At 52.4% G+C, this 17,177-nt stretch overlaps 1 protein-coding gene across 1 annotated transcript in view; it reads left to right on the top strand.

Moving 5' to 3' along the window:
• The window catches only part of SLC26A11 (solute carrier family 26 member 11), a 25,596-nt gene that overhangs the window by 4,586 nt on the left and 3,833 nt on the right, over nt 1–17,177 (top strand). The window contains exons 5-14 of the mRNA XM_004374098.2: nt 323–402; nt 1,966–2,108; nt 8,009–8,184; nt 8,837–8,909; nt 10,565–10,615; nt 13,862–13,922; nt 14,354–14,409; nt 14,677–14,817; nt 16,423–16,550; nt 16,841–16,940. Coding sequence (XP_004374155.1) covers nt 323–402; nt 1,966–2,108; nt 8,009–8,184; nt 8,837–8,909; nt 10,565–10,615; nt 13,862–13,922; nt 14,354–14,409; nt 14,677–14,817; nt 16,423–16,550; nt 16,841–16,940 — 1,009 coding nt within the window. The remainder of the gene's footprint in view (nt 1–322; nt 403–1,965; nt 2,109–8,008; nt 8,185–8,836; nt 8,910–10,564; nt 10,616–13,861; nt 13,923–14,353; nt 14,410–14,676; nt 14,818–16,422; nt 16,551–16,840; nt 16,941–17,177) is intronic.

Raw genomic sequence — 17,177 nt, 5'->3', positions numbered from 1 at the left:
GGTCTCCCGGCCTGGGAGTTTCTTGGACCAATTTTTCTTAAAATGAAAGTGGTTTGGCAAAACACGTCATTGATCCCAGAGGTTGTGAGGTGCCCCCCTCCAGGGTGAGAGGCTCCTGCCTCGGGCTTTGAGGCTGGGGAAATGGCTGCCCAGGGCCAGGGGATGGGCCCCAGGAAGGACCCCAGACCCCCGGGAAGATTCCAGCCCCGGGGTGCACCCCCTCCCCTTCCTGGTGCGGCTTCTTTGGGCGCGGAGGGCGGGGCGGGGCCGCCCCAGGCCTTGGCCTCAGGGGGTTGTCTAATGGGCATCTCTGTTTGCGCAGAACCTCCTGGGACTGCAGGACATCCCCAGGCAGTTTTTCCTGCAGGTGTATTACACCTTCCTCAACATCGGAGAGACCAGGTACCGGTGGCTTTGTGCTTCTACCACTTAGGACCACTCCTTCTTCCAGGCCACCCCCTCCGCCCACCTCCACTCCAGGGGGCATTGACTCCAGTCTGTGGGACCGGCTGCGCAAACGGCAGGTCCCCAGAGCAGAAGCAGCACCTGGGACCTGTTAGAAACACAGAGTCTCAGGTCCGCCCCAGACCTGCTGAGCAGAATCAGTACTTGAGGGGTGCTCTAGGTGACCTGAGAGCTTCAGGCCGCCCTACCAAGCAGTCTGGGTGGTGGGTGGGACAGGAGAGGCTTTTTGAGGAAGGAGCAGGTAGGCACGCTCTCAGAAGGTTCAGAATCTAGAGAGGAGCAGAACCTGGGGCTGCGTGTCTCCTTCCTCCACTGAGCCCCCAGCAACAGCTGCTGGTTTCCTGTCTGTAGAGCTTTGCGTTTTCCAGAATGTCATATGGTTGGAACCATACAGCATGTGACTTTCTCAGACTGCTTTCACTTTGTAGTGTGCACTTAAGTTCGTACGTGTGTTTTTGTGATTGGATAGCTCATTTCTTTTTATTGCTGAGAAATACTCCACTAAGGAGCCCTGGTGGCGCAGTGGTTAAGCGCTCATCTCCTAATTGGAAGATTGGCGGTTCCAACCCGCCAGCTGTTCTGCGGGAGAAAGATGTGGCAGTCTGCTTCCGTAAAGCCTTGGAAACCCCATAGGGCAGTTCTACTCTGTTCTGTAGGATCATATGAGTCAGAATCGACTTGACGGCAGAAGGTAAAAGTCCACTGTGTGGATGAGTCTTTGTCCATCCGCCGTCGAAGCATACGTTGGTTATTTTCAGTTTTGAGGAATTATGAGTAAAGCCGCCATAAACGTTGAAAAAGAGAGACCGCTGAGTGGGAAAGAGGTGGACGCAGGAGGCGCAGGTGCTGAGGGGCCGGCAAGTAGAGCGACAAACCAGCTAGGGGCGCTGCCGTCCGCGGTCTCGAATGCAGGCGTCCCTAGCAGAGGGCGGGACAAACAGGATGCTGGGGCGCTCGGAGACAGCTCAGCAAGAAGCGGGACCTCTAGCCGGAGGGGAAGAGGAGAAATGCATTTGCAGGAGCTGTAGAGGGGCTGCCTGGTGGGGGCCGCGCCTAGCCGAGAGGGTGGGCGGGAGAGGCTGTGACGTCCCTCCTCCTCCTGGTCTTCCGCAGGGGCTTCCCGTGAACGCACCTGGAAGCAAGGAGCTTGGAGTCCCTGGCGATGAAGCCTGGGGGGCTAAGCGTCCTGGGGGGGCTGGAAGGGGAGACTCACAGATAATCAAGGATTGCCACAGGTGGAAGGGGCCTCAGTGCAGCGAGGTAGCTGTCGCCGAGAGCAACGTGACTGAGAACAAATCAGTAACACTGCTGCCAGCGTGCTCAGGCCTTGACTCCCAGCCGTGCGCGGGCCTGTTCGCTGAGTTTAGAGTAAAGTTGAACAGAATAGGGAAAAACCAAAAAAGCCACGGAGAGAAAAAGGCTTCCAGCTGAAGCGGGCACCGAGGGCGGGCAGGTGGGCGGCACTGGCTGCGTGCGCCGGTGACCTGTGTCTGTCCGCAGGGTGGGGGACGCCGTGCTGGGGCTGGTCTGCATGGTGCTGCTCCTGGTGCTGAAGCTGATGAGAGACCACGTGCCTCCTGTCCACCCTGAGATGCCCCCGGGTGTGCGGCTCAGCCATGGGCTCGTTTGGACGGCCACGACAGGTGAGGGATCCGTTGGGCTGTGGACTACTTCTGCAGTGTCCCGCTCACCTCTGCTGGCCACTGTGGTCACCAGGGAGTCTTGTGTCCCCCCGAGAGAGTCTCATGGAATTGGTCTGGGGCATAACTTCAGTACTGAGATACTTAAAAGTCGCTAGGAGGACGTTAAGCCTATAGGTCAGTTCTACTCCATTCTGTAGGGTCGCTAGGAGTCAGAACTGAGTTGACAGTAATGGGTTTGGTTTTTTTGTTTTTTTTGGAGGATGTTGGCAGTTCCGTGGTAGAGTTCTCACCTTCCGTGTGAGAGACCCGGGTTTGATTCTCGGCCCCCGCGCCTCGTGCGGTCACTGGCCATCTGCCGTTGGAGGGTTATACGTTGCTCTGATGCTGAACAGGTTTCAGTGGAGCTTCCAAACTAAGACAGACTAGGGAGAAAGGCCTGGCGATCTACTTCCAAAAATCAGCCAATGAACACCGTATGGGTCACAACGGTCTGATCTGTAACCGGTCATGGGGATGTTGCAGGACTGGGCAGCATTTCATTCTGTCATCTATGGGGTCGCCATGACTCGGGCCAACTCATCAGCAGCAAACAGCAGTAATACGAAATTACATCCAGATCAAATCCACTGCCATCGAGTCAGTTCCGACTCACGGAGACCCTATAGGACAGGGTAGAACTACCTCTCAGGGTTTCCAAGGAGCGGCTGGGTGGATTTGAACTGCCGACCTTTTGGCTAGCAGCCGAGCTCTTAACCACTGTGCCACCAGGGCTCCAACAACAACCACAGGTGATTCTGATAAACAGCCAAGGTCGCAAACACTGGTCTAGAGCAACGGTTCTGCGCCCAGGAGACCTTGGGCAATGTCTGGACACACTTGGTTGTCACACTGGGGCGGGTGTTACTGGCATCCGGTGGGTGGAGGCCAGGGATGGTGCTCAGCACCCTGTGGTGCACAGGATGGCCACACCACAGCAGTAGTGAGAAACCCTCGGCTCCGGGCAGGTCGCTGGGGAGAAAGCAGGTTTCCACTCGAGCCCGACTGCTTTTGTCTTTATTGTGCACCCGTTAGGGGTAAGAATTGTGCTTGAGGTGTGACATCGACAGGTGAGTCACAGGTAATGATAAGGTGCACAAAGCAAGGTCGTGGAAAAGGCTGTAGGCAGGGGTGGATTATTCAGTAAACACAGGCGTACTTGTGCTTACTTACTAATTTGTAATGGACAGTTTCACATGTTTTTTACTACGTCAAGGATGTGGTGAAACCCACGTGAAACTGTTTATTATAGACTGGTAAGTAAGCACAGGTAAGCCCGTGCTTATCTTGCTCACTGGGTCATCCGTCCCTTTGATCCTGTAGAAAGGTGCTGTAGGGTTGGGAGAGAGAGAGATGCCAGCCATACGTAGGAGAGTCTTTGCTGTGGTGAAAAAATGTGAAATTGTTCACTACGGATGATGTGGTAAGCAAGGTAAGCACTGTGCTTACCTTGCCTGTTGGAGAATCTGCCCTGGCTGCAGGACAGGCGTACGTGTGGCCGCTGGCTCCCTGAAGAGGCCCCTCGGGGAGGCAGGGACCTCTCTTTCGATGCTGTCTGGGCTCTTTGCCCAGATGGAAACAGTGGCCCCCACTGTTGGGCTCTGGTCAGTGGCACCCAGAAATGGGTTTTCAGGAAAGTGAGGAGGCCCCTGGTGTCAACTGACCCTTCCCTCCGAGCTGAGGGAAGTGTGGATATAGCCCTGAGAACCTGCTTCTTTGCCCTTCCCAACTTGTCTGTAGGCTGCCCGCATTCCTTGTCCCCGGGCTCCTTTCATTGTCTTCAGAGCCAGCAATGGTGGGGCAAGTCTTTGTCACGATGCCAGCACTGGTTCTAACTCTTCACCTTCCTCTTGCACATTTAAGGACCTTGTGATGACATCAGGGCCACTTCGATAATCCAGGATAATTTCCCCGTGTCAAAGTCAGCAGATTAGCAACCTTAATTCCATGTGCAACCTTAATTCCTTCCTGCTAGGTAACCTAACCTAGTCACAGGTTCCAGGGATTCTGACATAAGCATCTTTGGGAAGCTGTTATTCCACCTATCACACCTTGCTAATCAGCAATGAACCAAATGTGGCCCAGGGCCAGCAGTTGGAAATGCAGACTCTCAGGCCCGGCCCCAGAGCTGCCGGATCAGAATCTGATTTTAACACGATACCCAGGGGATGCTCAGGCATGTCGGAGTTTGGCAAATGCGGCTCTGAAGCCTCACCCCCCTTCTCCCCGAGGCTGTAGCATCCCCTGAAGAGAGTAGTTACCAAGCTCGCTCTCCAAAGTGGTTTTGGAAAAGGTAGAGTTTTCGCTTCTATGTTAGCTAAGTGAGGACAATTAAACGACTTATCCTATAGCTGTAATTTTTGTTTGTTCAGCCATTTGTAGGAAAGGTTCATTCACTTCCTTTTTTCTTCTGAGCCCTACAACAACCTCGTGGGGCAGATAGAACAGTTACTGTTATTTATTTCCCTTTTGTACATGAAAAAGTCTAGCATGCAGAAGTTGAGTGATTTGGAGTCTGACGTGTAAGGGTTTGTGGCTTCTGAAGCACTTTCACGTACGTTACTTTATTTGATTCTCATAACAGCCTGTAGGATGGGGGTGTTGTGTATTTTCCCCGGTGTGTCGAAGAAGAGAATGAGGCAGACGAGTAGACGAACAAGGTCACATGGCTGGGAAGAGGCAGAGGGGGGACTTGCACACAAGTCATCTGCCTTTTTGTCCTGATGAGTCAGGCTGGAAATGTATCAGTTTGATCAGTCTTTTCACGGAACCAACTTGGTTTCGTTGATTTTCTCCATTGTTTTTGTTTCTAGTTCATCCATTACTGCTCTGATCTCTGTTTTTTTCTTCTGCTCATTTTGGGTTTAATTTCTCTTTTTTTGATCCCTAGTTCTTAAGGTGAAAGTCTTTGAGACCCCATCTTTTCTAATATAGGTATTTAGTGCTACAAATTTCCCTCTCAACTCTGCTTTAGCTGCAGCCCACAAACCTTGATACATTGTGTTTTCATTTTCGTTCAGTTCAAAACACTTCCTGATTGTCATTTTGATTTCTCCTTTGACCCAGAGATTATTTAGAATTTACTTAGTTTCCAAATATTTGGGGATTTCACAGTTAGCATTTTGTTACTGATTTCTAATTTAATTTCATTGTTGTCAGAGAACATACTTTATATGATCTTAATCCTTTTACACTTACTGAGACTTGTTTTATGGCCCAGAATATGGTTCAATGTTCCGTGTGCACCTGAGAAGAACATATCCTATTGTGGGGTGGAGTGTTCTATAAATGTCTATTGGATCAAGTCAGTGGGTAGTGTTATTTAAAGCCACTATATCCTTGCTGGGTTTTTTTTTCTGTTTTTATTTATTTTCAGTTTTAATTTCTTTCCTTGCTGTTTTTCTTTCTACTTGTTCTATTAATTATTGAGAGGGGGTGTTCAGATCGCCAGCTATAATTATGGATATGTCCATTTTTCTTTCAGAGCTATCAGTTTTTGCTTCATGTATTTTGAAGCTCTATTACTATAAATATATAGAATTATTATTTTTTGTTGAAATGACCTTTATCCCTGGTGATACTTTGTGCTCTGAAATCTACTTTGCCTGATACTAATAGAGCTACTCTACCTTTTTTTTTTTTGATTACTGTTAGCAAGGTATAAATTTTCTTGTCCTTTTACTTTTAACCTATTTAGCTTATTTGTGTCTTTAGAGAGATCCCTGGTGGCACAGTGGTTAAGTGCTCAGCTGTTAACTGAAAGGTCAGCGGCCCAAACCCACCAGCTGTTCTGTGGGAGAAAGATGTGGCAGTCTGCTTCCATAAAGATTTATAGCCTTGGAAACACTATGGGGTAGTTCTGCTCTGTCTTGTAGGGTCACTATGAGTCAGAATTGACACAACGACAATTTTTTTTTTTTAACAACCTGTGTCTTTAATTGAGGTGTTTATATATGATTTCCGTTTTATGTGATTATCGATATGTCTGGCTTTAAATCTCCCGCATTCCTGTTTGTTTTCTATTTGTCGCACGTGTTCTTTGTTCCGTTTTTCCTGCTTCTTCTGGATTGAGTGTTGTTTATTACTCTGTTTTATTTCCTTTGTTGACTTCGTAGCTGTAACTGTTGTGTGTGTGTGCTTTTTTATTTGTTTGCTTTTAGTAGGTGCTGCAGGGTTTATAGTGTACATTTTTAGTTTATCACGTTCCATGTTCAACTGATATGACTTCATGTGTAATACAAGAACGTTGTAACAGTACATCTGTTTCTTCTTTCTTGGCCTTTGTGCGATTGTCATGTATTTGACTTCAGTATTTCTTATAAACCCCACAGTAATTGTTACTATCTTTCTTTTAAATAGTTAATTATTTTTAAAGAGAATTAAATGGTAAGAAAAAACGTTTTTTATATTCACCCGTGTAGTCACTGTTTGTAGTGCTCTTCACGTCTTTGTATAGATCCAGATTTCCATCTGGCATAATTTTCCTTCTTCCTTGAAGGATTTTCTTAATCGTTTCTTGTAGTATAGACCTGCTGGTGATAAATTCCTTCAGCTTTTGTGTGTCAAAAAGCTCTTAATTTTGCCTTTATTTTTGGAAGGTATTTTTGCTGGACACAGAATTCCAGGTTGACAGTTTTTTTTTCTTCCAGTGCTTTAAAGATAGTACTCCACTGTCTTCTGGCCTGCTTTATTTCCGACAAGAAATCTGCTGTCATTCTTATCTGTGTTCCTCTGTATGTTGCCTTTTTTTTGGCTGCTTTTAAGGTATTCTCTTTATCACTGGTTTTAAGCAATTTAATATGATGTGCTGTGGTACAGTTTTCTTCATGTTTCTTGTGCTTGGGTTTCATTTAGCTTCTTGGGTATGTGGGTTTACAGTTTTCATCAAATTTGTGAAAAATTTCAGCCCTTATTTCTTCAAATATTGTTCTGCCCCCCCCGCCCCCCGTCCTTTGCAGACTCCGGTTCAGTGAGTGTGTTAAGCCATGTGACATTGTTCCTCAGCTTGCTAATGTTCTGCATAAGTTTTTCAATATTTTTTTTCATTTATGTGATACATTTTGGAAACCCTGGTGGCACAGTAGTTAAGTGCTACGGCTGCTAACCAAAAGGTTGGCAGTTCAAATCCACCAGGCACTCCTTGGAAACTCTATGAGGCAGTTCTACTCTGTCCTATAAGGTTGCCATGAGTTGGAATCGACTCGACAGCACCGGGCTTAGTTTTGGTTGGTGATCCATTTTGGATGGTTTCATTGCTACATCTGTTAAGTTAGTTCACTAGTCTTTTTTCTTTAGTGGCTAATCCGTTGTTAATCCCATCCAGTGTATTTTCATCTCAGACACTGTAGTTTTCATTTCTAGATGTTCAATTTTTTCTATCTTCCACATTTCCATTTAACATGCGTAGTTTTTCCTTTAGCTTCTTGAACATATGGAAAACAGTTATAATTTCTGTTTTAATATTCTTATCTGCTAATTCTGTCACCTGTGTCATTTTTATATCAGTTTTGATTAATTGGTTTTTCTCCTCCTTATGGGACATGTTTTCCAGCTTCTTTGCATGCATGGTAATTTTTGATTGGATGCTAGACATTCCGTACATGGTGTGCTTACTTGTCTTTGTATTGCCGTCTTTTGTGCCACCCTGTGCACAGTCTATAACCACGTGTTCACGCCTGCAAACGTCCACTGTATCTGTGCTGTATCGACAAGGGTGGAATGTAAGTGGTCATGGCTGGTGGGGTGTTCCACTCCTGTGGTGTCTTCTCCCACAGTCACCCAGACATAGATAAGTGTCTGGCTTTAAACTTTCCTGTATTTTCTGGGAGTGGCCTGTCACTGACGTGTTGTTCCCTCTGTTCTAGCTCGAAATGCCCTGGTCGTCTCTTTTGCTGCCCTGGTTGCATACTCCTTCGAAGTGACTGGATACCAGCCCTTTGTTCTTACTGGGGAGATAGCCGAGGGGCTCCCTCCTGTCCGGACCCCTCCTTTCTCAGTGACCACCGCCAACGGGACGATTTCCTTCACTGAGATGGTCCAGGTAAGCCGAGATGGGAAACTCCATGTCCCTAATGCATCTGCTTAGTGAGGGGAAGTCTGAGTCCCATTAGGACTGCTGAGCCCTCAGTAAGGGGTGTGTCTGGGTACAAAGACAGCTGACAAAAGAATCCCAGCTTGGACAGAACTTCAAGGGGACATCACGTTGGTTTTCCTGCCTTGAGAAACCAGAACCAGTTGCCATCAAGTTGATTCCGGCTCACAGTGACTGCATGTGCGTCAGAGAAGAGCTGTACTTCATGGGGTTTTCAGTGGTTGATTTTTTGAGAGTAGGATTGCCAAGCCTTTCTTCCAGGATGCCTCTGGGTGGACTTGAATCTCTAACCTTTCTGTTAGCAGTGAGCACTACCCAGGGACTGCCTTGAGCTAGAACCCAGAGGCGTCCCTCCTGTTTTGGACACCGGCAGAAATGACTTTGTCGTGTTCTGTAATCATTCACAATAAGGAGGTATTTCCTTGCATGTGTAAGTTCATGGTCCTGCAGCTGAAGTACATCTGCTTCGGTTAGGAGATGTGGAGAAGAGCTGATCCCTGCCTTGGGAGGTCTGTGCTCAGCCAGACCCATCCTTTCCTTACCTGGAGTTAGGAAGGTGTGGGCTTACAAGGCTGCTTATTGTCCCTCCCTCCCTTCTCAGGACATGGGGGCTGGGCTGGCCGTGGTGCCCCTGATGGGCCTGCTGGAGAGCATCGCAGTGGCCAAAGCCTTCGGTAAGATGTTTGTCACACAGGCCCACCCTGGTGGTCTCATCCTGGGAGCTGCCTGCTTTGCTTGTTGCCTGCTTTCTTGCTTGCATTTTATCTGCTTGAATTTTAAAAATTTGAATTTTTATCCAAGTAGAACCTGCCTATGTTATGTCTTTAGAATCTGCAGTAAAAATAGATTTATAATGAAAAGCTCCTTCTGGTGGTGTGCCCAGTGAATGTTCAACAGCTGGCATTCCGTGGAAGTCAAAGGCCCAGCTCTGTAGCCTTTGCCAATTCCTGTGGTGTAAACACTCCCACCAGGGCTGACTTCAAGCCGAACGTGACTCACTAAACGTGGGTCACGTTTAGAGTTGAGATGAGAGACCCAGTCACTGCCATCATACAGGATCACCGTACAGATGCCATAGATATGAATAACCTCGGGAGCTTTGGGAATAGTAAAACGTAATACAATAAATTAGCAAGCAATGGGTTTTAAGTCGTATCTTGTTTTTAATGTAATTCATTAATTGAAAGTTTTGATTTGATTGGTGATAACGGCAGCTTTTAAGAACCACTCGCAAAATTCCTGAGAGGTTGACATCGTGCTGTCTAGCTGCCTCCGCATACCTGCGACCTGGCACGGCTCACAAAACCGAAAACGTTTACCACCTGGCCCTTGACAGAAACGTTTGCCAACCCCTGCCTTAGATTCACATCCGCATAAAAAAATCAGACCAGTTACCATCGGGTTGATCTCCGACTCATGGCGACCCCATGTGTGTCAGAGTAGGACTCTGCGCTCCATAGGGTTTTTATTGGCGGATTCTTCACGCCAGGCCTTTCTCCTGAGGTGCCTCTGGGTGGACTTGAACTCCAGCCTTTCAGTTAGCAGCCGAGTGTGTTAACTGTTTACGCCTCCCAGGGACTCCCAGATCCCTCTGTCTTCCCCTGAAATCACTGTCTGCTCATCCCTCTGGGATGTCTCACCTTTGACCTTCTAGTCAGCCGGGCTTGTAAACAAGGAGGTTTTTAGTTTAAAACTTTTTCCCTTGTAAAAATGGTACCTGTTTATTGTAGAAAATGTTGAAAGTGCAAAAATATATAAAGAAAAAACAAATCCCCGTAAGTGTTCTCACTACTCCAGTTACCTGCTGGCATTTTACCATACAGCTCTCTGCTCTCTTCTTGTGACACAAACGTACACATACCCGTAGACACGTGCATGTATGTATATAAACCAAACCAAACCCATTGCTGTAGAGTCAATTCTGACTCATGGCAACCCTGTAGGACAGAGTAGAACTGCCCCACAGGGTTTCCAAGGAGCGCCAGGTGGATTTGAACTGCCGACCTTTTGGTTAGCAGCTGTAGCTCTTAACCACAAGGCCACCAGGGTTTCCTTAGGGCCCTGGTGGCACAGTAGTTAAGTGTTTGGCTGCTAACCAAAAGGTCAGCAGTTTGAATCCACCAGGAGCTCCTTGGAAACCCTGTGGGGCAGTTTTACCCTGTCTTATTAAGAGTTGGATGTATATAGTATGTGTGTATGTGTACACGCCTGTTCATAAAATCTAGATACCACCATATGTGGAATCTCATTAGCTGTCTTTCATCTCATGAACGTTTTCTTTCTGACACTGTACACCTGCTGACCGGATTTTACTCTCCATTCTTTTCAGCTTCTCAGAATAACTACCGTGTCGACGCCAACCAGGAGCTGGTGGCCATTGGTAAGGCTCTGGCCGTAGGGCTCACGGTCTGTGTGGGCTCCTCTGCGTCTTGCTCACATGGTACACGGGTGTGATGGTCGGGAGGAGATGCAGGCATGGAGGTGGCCCGGAGCTGGGTCCTTCTGAAATGTGAGCGTGGACTCCCCCTCAGATCCCCAGATAGTTCAGTTTAGCTGCTAGGAATAGGGAGCTGACGTGGTGTCAGCTCTGACTGCCACCTATTAAGTGTCTGCTGTGTGCAGGACATTGCTGTGCTCCCTGCCCTGGAATGTCTGCAGTGTTCTGCCTCCAGGAGGGAGCTATGGGGCCCACAGGGCAGAAAGCTAGCAATGCAGCCAGGTAGCATTGGGTGAGGCTGTTGACCTGAGTGGACTTTGAGCACTGTCATCTCTGCCCTTGGTCCCCTGAGGCAGAGCAGGTGGATCAGTGGGCCCAGGGAGGACCTGGCTGCCTGGATTCACAGTGTTGCTTTCTTTTGTTTTAACGACTCTGACCTCCCTAGTGGTTTGTTGGGACACTGCTGCGGGGGCCCTAAACTGGTCCTCACCGTGGCTTTTGGTCTATGGTGGTCCCTTATGAGGGGCCCCGGGTCTCACCAGGTGGCAGCGCCGGGCTCCTCCCTGAGGGGTGTGCACCAGTAACACCCGACAGCCTCAGTGGCAGCGTTTGGGACTCGAACCACGTGGGTTCTTGACGCAGAGGTTGTGGGGCCCCAGGGTGAGTCACAAGGGACCCTACCAGTGCTGCTCTCTGAGCCCTGGTGAGTGGGACGTTGCCTGCTGATGGTGGAGCTGGGATCTCCTGGGACTCACCTGCTCCGGGGCAGAGAAAACCTACAGACTCCCCAGCACCCACCAGCCAGACTCCCAAACGCAGTTTCTCAGTGCGTCTCGTTCCCGTGACACCACCAGTGACACGTAGTTCACATCCCGAGGACACGGTGACCCAGACAAACTACAATCCAGGGAAGGGTCCGACCGCTGATCACAGAGTGCCAGCTCTGGTTATTAACAGCGGGTGCGTTTCCTGCTGTGGACTAGACATTTGTGGTGTAAAAATGGCTTGGGGCAGTGTCTGACCTTTTCCAACCCCACAAGGGGGAAGGAGAACCAAGATCAACAGCCCAAGGCTGATTTCTGTGAGGCGGGGGTCAGACATGCCTCCTCTCTCTGCCGTCTTTACCAATTCTGACACCAACCGTCCTTCCCACGGCACTCTCTACTTCTCTGCTGGGCTCCATCATTCACTGCAACAGCCACACAACTCACAGACCGTACTCATGATTGTGGGGTTTATTAGGGAAGTAATAGTTACAATTCAGGCTCAGGAACGCTCAGGATACAGTTCTTCCATCAGGACAGCCTCTTCCCAGCCGTGCTCGCAGGCACGCCCCTCCCTGGCCCTCGGTCTCTGCCCAAAGGCACTCAGCTTTCTCTCTCAGTGGGCTGGGAATCCCACTGCGCTGTCTCGTGCTGCCGGCTCTCTGCTGCCTCCACTTCTTACCATCTTCAGAGTTAGAGCTCGCTCTAGCTCTGTCTCCTGATCCCACGGGCCTCCCAGCGTAGGGATTCTGGGTCCAAAGGACACTCTGGCTCCCAGCTCTTCTTCCCTGGCTGTGGTGGGGTCCTCTCTTCTTCCCACTTCTGGGGTAGCTCATTTCAAGCCCAGCAGGATGGCAAAACTGACTAGTCCCTTTTGCGGGCCACAATTACCCTATCACACAGTCCCGCCCAATCACTCGGGTGTGAATTACAAGACCATGGCTGGAAAGGCCACACGTATCGCATGTGGATATGAAATGGGCCCAGCAGCTTTCAGTGGCGCTTGGTGGAGACCAGCTAACCTGCAGGTGTCAGCCGCAGGGCGCACCCCCAGCTCAGTACCTGTGCACGGAGTTGTGTCTTTGGCCGAGGCTGGGATCTGTGGATTCCGGTGTGATGGGGTGGGTGCTCATGTGCAGCCTGCGGTCATTGTCTGGCCAGGCCCCTGCTGCCCCTGCCCCAGTACAGGCTTGTCCTCACCGGGTCCGCCCTCAAGGACGTGGTGGGCATGTGGCCGGGGAGGCCCCGTGCGGGGTGGGCCCCACGCTGTGCTGCCTCCTGGTGAACCTGTGACCCTGTCATGGTTACACAGTTGGGGAACCACCGCCTCAGCGAAGGACCCTGGGCAAGGTTCTGATCCACACAGCCCGTCATCTTGGTTGTCCGGTCCGGGTGCTGACGAGGCTGCAGGCAGGGTCCACGCCGCATGGGAGGCGCACTGATCTGCGCGTCACCCTCGTCGGCGTGAGGGAGGCTGCTGAGTGCCGTGGGCAGGTGGCCCGTTCTCAGATCTCTGGGTCTGTCTCGTGTGTCCTTGTCTGACAGCACGCCTCATGGGGCGAGGTGCTTCTCCCCTTTATAAAGGGGGGTAGGGGGGAAGGTGTATGTGAGCCACAGACATGCAGGAGCCGGAGTCAACCTCGGGGAGCTCGGCAAAGGCCATGGTTTGTTTTTTCTTCTGAGAGGGAGATGGAGACACAGAGAGAGACAGCGACATACGGAGGGAGAGACAGAGACAGAGAAACAGAGACATACAGAGGGAGAGACAGAGAGACAGAGACAGAGAAACAGTGACACATGGAGGGAGAGACAGAGACAGAGACAGAGAAACAGTGACACATGGAGGGAGAGAGACAGAGACAGAGAAACAGAAACAGAGACATACGGAGGGAGAGACAGAGAGAGAGAGAAACAGAGACATACGGAGGGAGAGACACAGAGACAGAGAAACAGAGACATACGGAGGGAGAGACAGAGAGACAGAGACAGAGAAACAGTGACACATGGAGGGAGAGACAGACAGACAGAAACAGTGACACATGGAGGGAGAGAGACAGAGACAGAGAGACAGAGAAACAGTGACACATGGAGGGAGAGACACAGAGACAGAGAGACAGAGAAACAGTGACATGGAGGGAGAGACACAGAGACAGAGAGACAGAGACACAGAAATAGCGACACACAGAGGGAGAGACAGAGGCAGAGAGAGGGAGAGACACTGACATCGAGAGACAGAGAGATAGGTAGACAGTGACAGAAGGAGACGGGCAGAGAGAGCAAGAGAAGACCCCATCCTTCCCCCGGAGTAGCCCCCTCTCTATTCTCCTACTCACTCTCCGTTTTTTATCTTCCCCGCATCTCGTCTCCCCTCTGTTTCGGGCCCCTCCCCTCCCGGCCCCCCCTCTGCTCGCCACCCCCCTCCTAGGCCTCACCAACACGCTGGGCTCCCTTGTCTCCTCCTACCCAGTCACGGGCAGCTTCGGACGGTGAGTGACCACGTCCTTCCTCCTCGATGGTCTTGGGGGAGGGCAGCCAGGCAAGGGCGGCCCTGCCGGCCGACAGGCACAGCCCCGCCGGCGCTCTGCCCATGTCCCCACGTTGCCGTGGTCTCGCAGCTGGAAGCTGGCCCTCCTTCTCGCAGCGGACGCCCTCCACGAGCTGTCGCTGCGGAAGGGCAGGCGGGGGCACACGCTGCTCTTCTCAGCACGTGGCTGTGCTGACCACTGAGAGTCCCAGTGCACGGATGTGCTCGCGTCGTCCCGATGCCAGGGTTACGTTAGTCCTGCGGGAGAAGGGGGACAGGCCGGGGGCTCAGGACCTGCTCGGCCGGTCCCATGAGGACGTCTGCTCACGGCCGTGTCGGCTGCGCCTCTTCCGGGCCTGCTGACCAGGTTAACGCCTCCTTATTGCCTTCCAGGACGGCCGTGAACGCCCAGTCAGGCGTGTGCACCCCAGCGGGGGGGCTGGTGACAGGTGAGCCCCCTGCTATCTTCCTCTGTCCCCCCCCCGGCAGTTGGGGTAGGTGGAGGGAAAGGAAGGGGACCCACAATCGAAGGGCACGTGTCTGGTTGGACCACCTGGATCCCACGGGTGTGGGGCAAGGGGTGGGACTCTGTTCCTGCCTCCGGGCGGCGCTGCCTGTCCCCTCCCGGGCGGGGGGCTCACACACAGATCTCCCAGTGCCCTTGCCTGGGTGCGAACCTGTGCGTCCTGGCTGTGACCCTCCCCCGCCCCCCGCAGGTGTGCTCGTGCTGCTGTCACTGGACTACCTGACCTCACTGTTCTACTACATCCCCAAGTCCGCCCTGGCCGCCGTAATCATCATGGCTGTGGCCCCCCTGTTTGACGCCAAGATCTTCGGGACGCTCTGGCGTGTCAAGAGTACGTATTTCCCGTGGCGCCGGCGACACGTGACCCACCCACATCAGGGTGGTTGGGAGCTGAGGGCATGTGAGCCTCCTGAGGCGGCCGGAAGACAGTACCACACACGGGGGCTGAAACAGCAGACTCGGATCGTCTCTCAGTTCTGGAGCCCGGAACTCCGAACTCCGGGTGTCGGCTGGGCCGCGCTCCCTCCAGAGGCGCTAGGGGAGGATCTTCTTGCCTGGTGGTCTCCAGCCAGGCTTGGCATTGCTTGTTTGTAGATGGCATCACTCTCATCTCTGTCTCCGTCATCACGTGGCCTTCTCCCTGGGCGTCTCTGTCCACGCCCCTCTCCTTATAAAGACACTTGTCTTTGGCTCTAGGGCCCACCTAACCTAGTCGATTGGACAGCAGTGGGTTTGGTTTTGGTTAACCCAGCCTGACCTCACATTACCTTGATTACCTCTGCAGAGACCCTGTTTCCAAATCAGGTCACATTTCCAGGTACTGGGGGGTAGGACTTCAGCATACGTTTTTTGGGGAGCACTGTTCAGCCCACACCAAGGGTAAACAGCTTTGGGGTTGTACTGGATTCCCTCACCGTCTTGTCGCCCCAGGACAGGACAGTGTAGGACGCGCTGAAGGCCGGGAGATGCCTGTGGTCGGTGGGTTGGGGCTGCAGGGGCAGCAAGGCTCCCTTCAGCTCCCCATCCCTGAATGGGACCCCCGTCCAGCCACGCACGTATCTGGGCGGGTCACCCCACGTGAGTTCCCCGTCCCTGTGCCTTTTCTTGGCCAACGGCCTTTGTCTGCTCGTGCTGCTTCACTGGGGAGAGATGGGGGTTCTGGGGTGACGGCAGGGTCCAGCCCAGCCCATGGGCACCAGAAGACAGGAGTTCCTGAACCAGCAGCTCCTTCGGTGACACCAGTTTTTGTCATTTCTTGTTTGTTAAAGAGTTTAAAGGGTCTGTGGAGTGTATCTGGTTTCTCTCGTCAGCCCGGCTGGTTATCAAGTGAAGTAACTATCCTTTCACCGAGCACTTTACGCTCTGGATTTCTCATACATTGTTGCATTTAATCTTTAAAGCTGCCCTCAAGTAGGCATGGACGTGCCAGTTTTACTTACGGAAAACTGAGGCTCGGGAGGACGAGCATCTGAGCTAACGTGTGGTGGGTGAAGTTCAGGGCTGACTGCAAAGCCCACGCCACTACCTTTTAGAACATCTCCTCCCACGTGCGGCTTGGAGAATTTGAGGCTTGTCCTCGGAGGGGCCCCTGTGGTCCCGCACAGCCTCCCGCCCCCCACCTCTCAGGCCCGGCTCTGCCCCCGACATCCCCTCTTCTTAACTTACGGAGGGCGCTCAGGCCTCGGGGAGCTGGGCGGGCAGGCCTTCACTCCTCCTCCCCTCTGGTGGGAAGGGGCTTTCCTCCTGACTTGGCCATCCACGTGAGCAGGTGCCCCCATCCCAGGGCCCCTGGCTGCTTTGGGTCAGGATCTTCTCTGATCAGTAAGTGAGGAGCCAGGACGTCATCCCGCTGGCCCGGGGTGCCGAGGCAGTGGCTGGGCAGGTACTGGGCTCCCCGAGAGCTGGCGCCTCTGAGCTGCTCCCCCCGCCTCCCCAGGGCTGGACCTGTTGCCCCTCAGTGTGACCTTCCTGCTCTGCTTCTGGGAGGTGCAGTACGGAATCCTGGCGGGGACTCTGGTGTCCGCACTGATCCTCTTGCACTCCGTGGCCAGGCCCAGGACCCAGGTACCGGCTGTCACCTGGGCTGCTCGGGGAGTAGGGGGAGGAGGGTTCCTGCCATGCCCAGGAGACTTGGGGAACAGCAGGGTGTGTAGGGAGCAGGACCCCAGACTCGCCTCTTCATCCTGAAGTCACCTCCTTGCTGGAAACCCCAGTACTGTCCCTTTGGGCATGTGGCCAGCTGTCGACACCTCATCCCCTCTGGCCTGTTGGGCTCAGGTTGAGGCTGTGTGTGCTGACAGCCCACCTGCCAGTCAGCCGTTCCCCCAGGACTGTCTTCTCCCCCACGTCCCCAGGTGTCTGATGGGCCAGTCCTGATTCTGCAGCCTGCCAGCGGCCTGCACTTCCCCGCAGTTGAGGCTCTCCGGGAGGCCATGCTCAGCCGGGCTCTGGAAGGTACGAGAAACAGGATGTGGTGGGCTCAGTCCCTGGCTCCCTGCACCCCCTCTGCACCCTGCAGCCCCAGTTCACCCCACACCCCCTCTGCACCCTGCACCCCCAGTTCACCCCGCACCCCTTCTGCACCCTGTACCCCTTCTGCACCCTGCACCCCCAGTTCACCCCACACCCCCTCTGCACCCTGCACCCTCTCTGTGCCCTGCAACCTTGCCTGCTCTCCATCAGGACCCGGCC

Source organism: Trichechus manatus, unplaced genomic scaffold (assembly GCF_000243295.1).
Source record: "Trichechus manatus latirostris isolate Lorelei unplaced genomic scaffold, TriManLat1.0 scaffold00028, whole genome shotgun sequence".
Lineage (NCBI taxonomy): Eukaryota > Metazoa > Chordata > Mammalia > Sirenia > Trichechidae > Trichechus > Trichechus manatus.
Note: the sequence above shows the minus strand (reverse complement) of the source record. Positions and strands in the feature narration are given on the sequence as shown.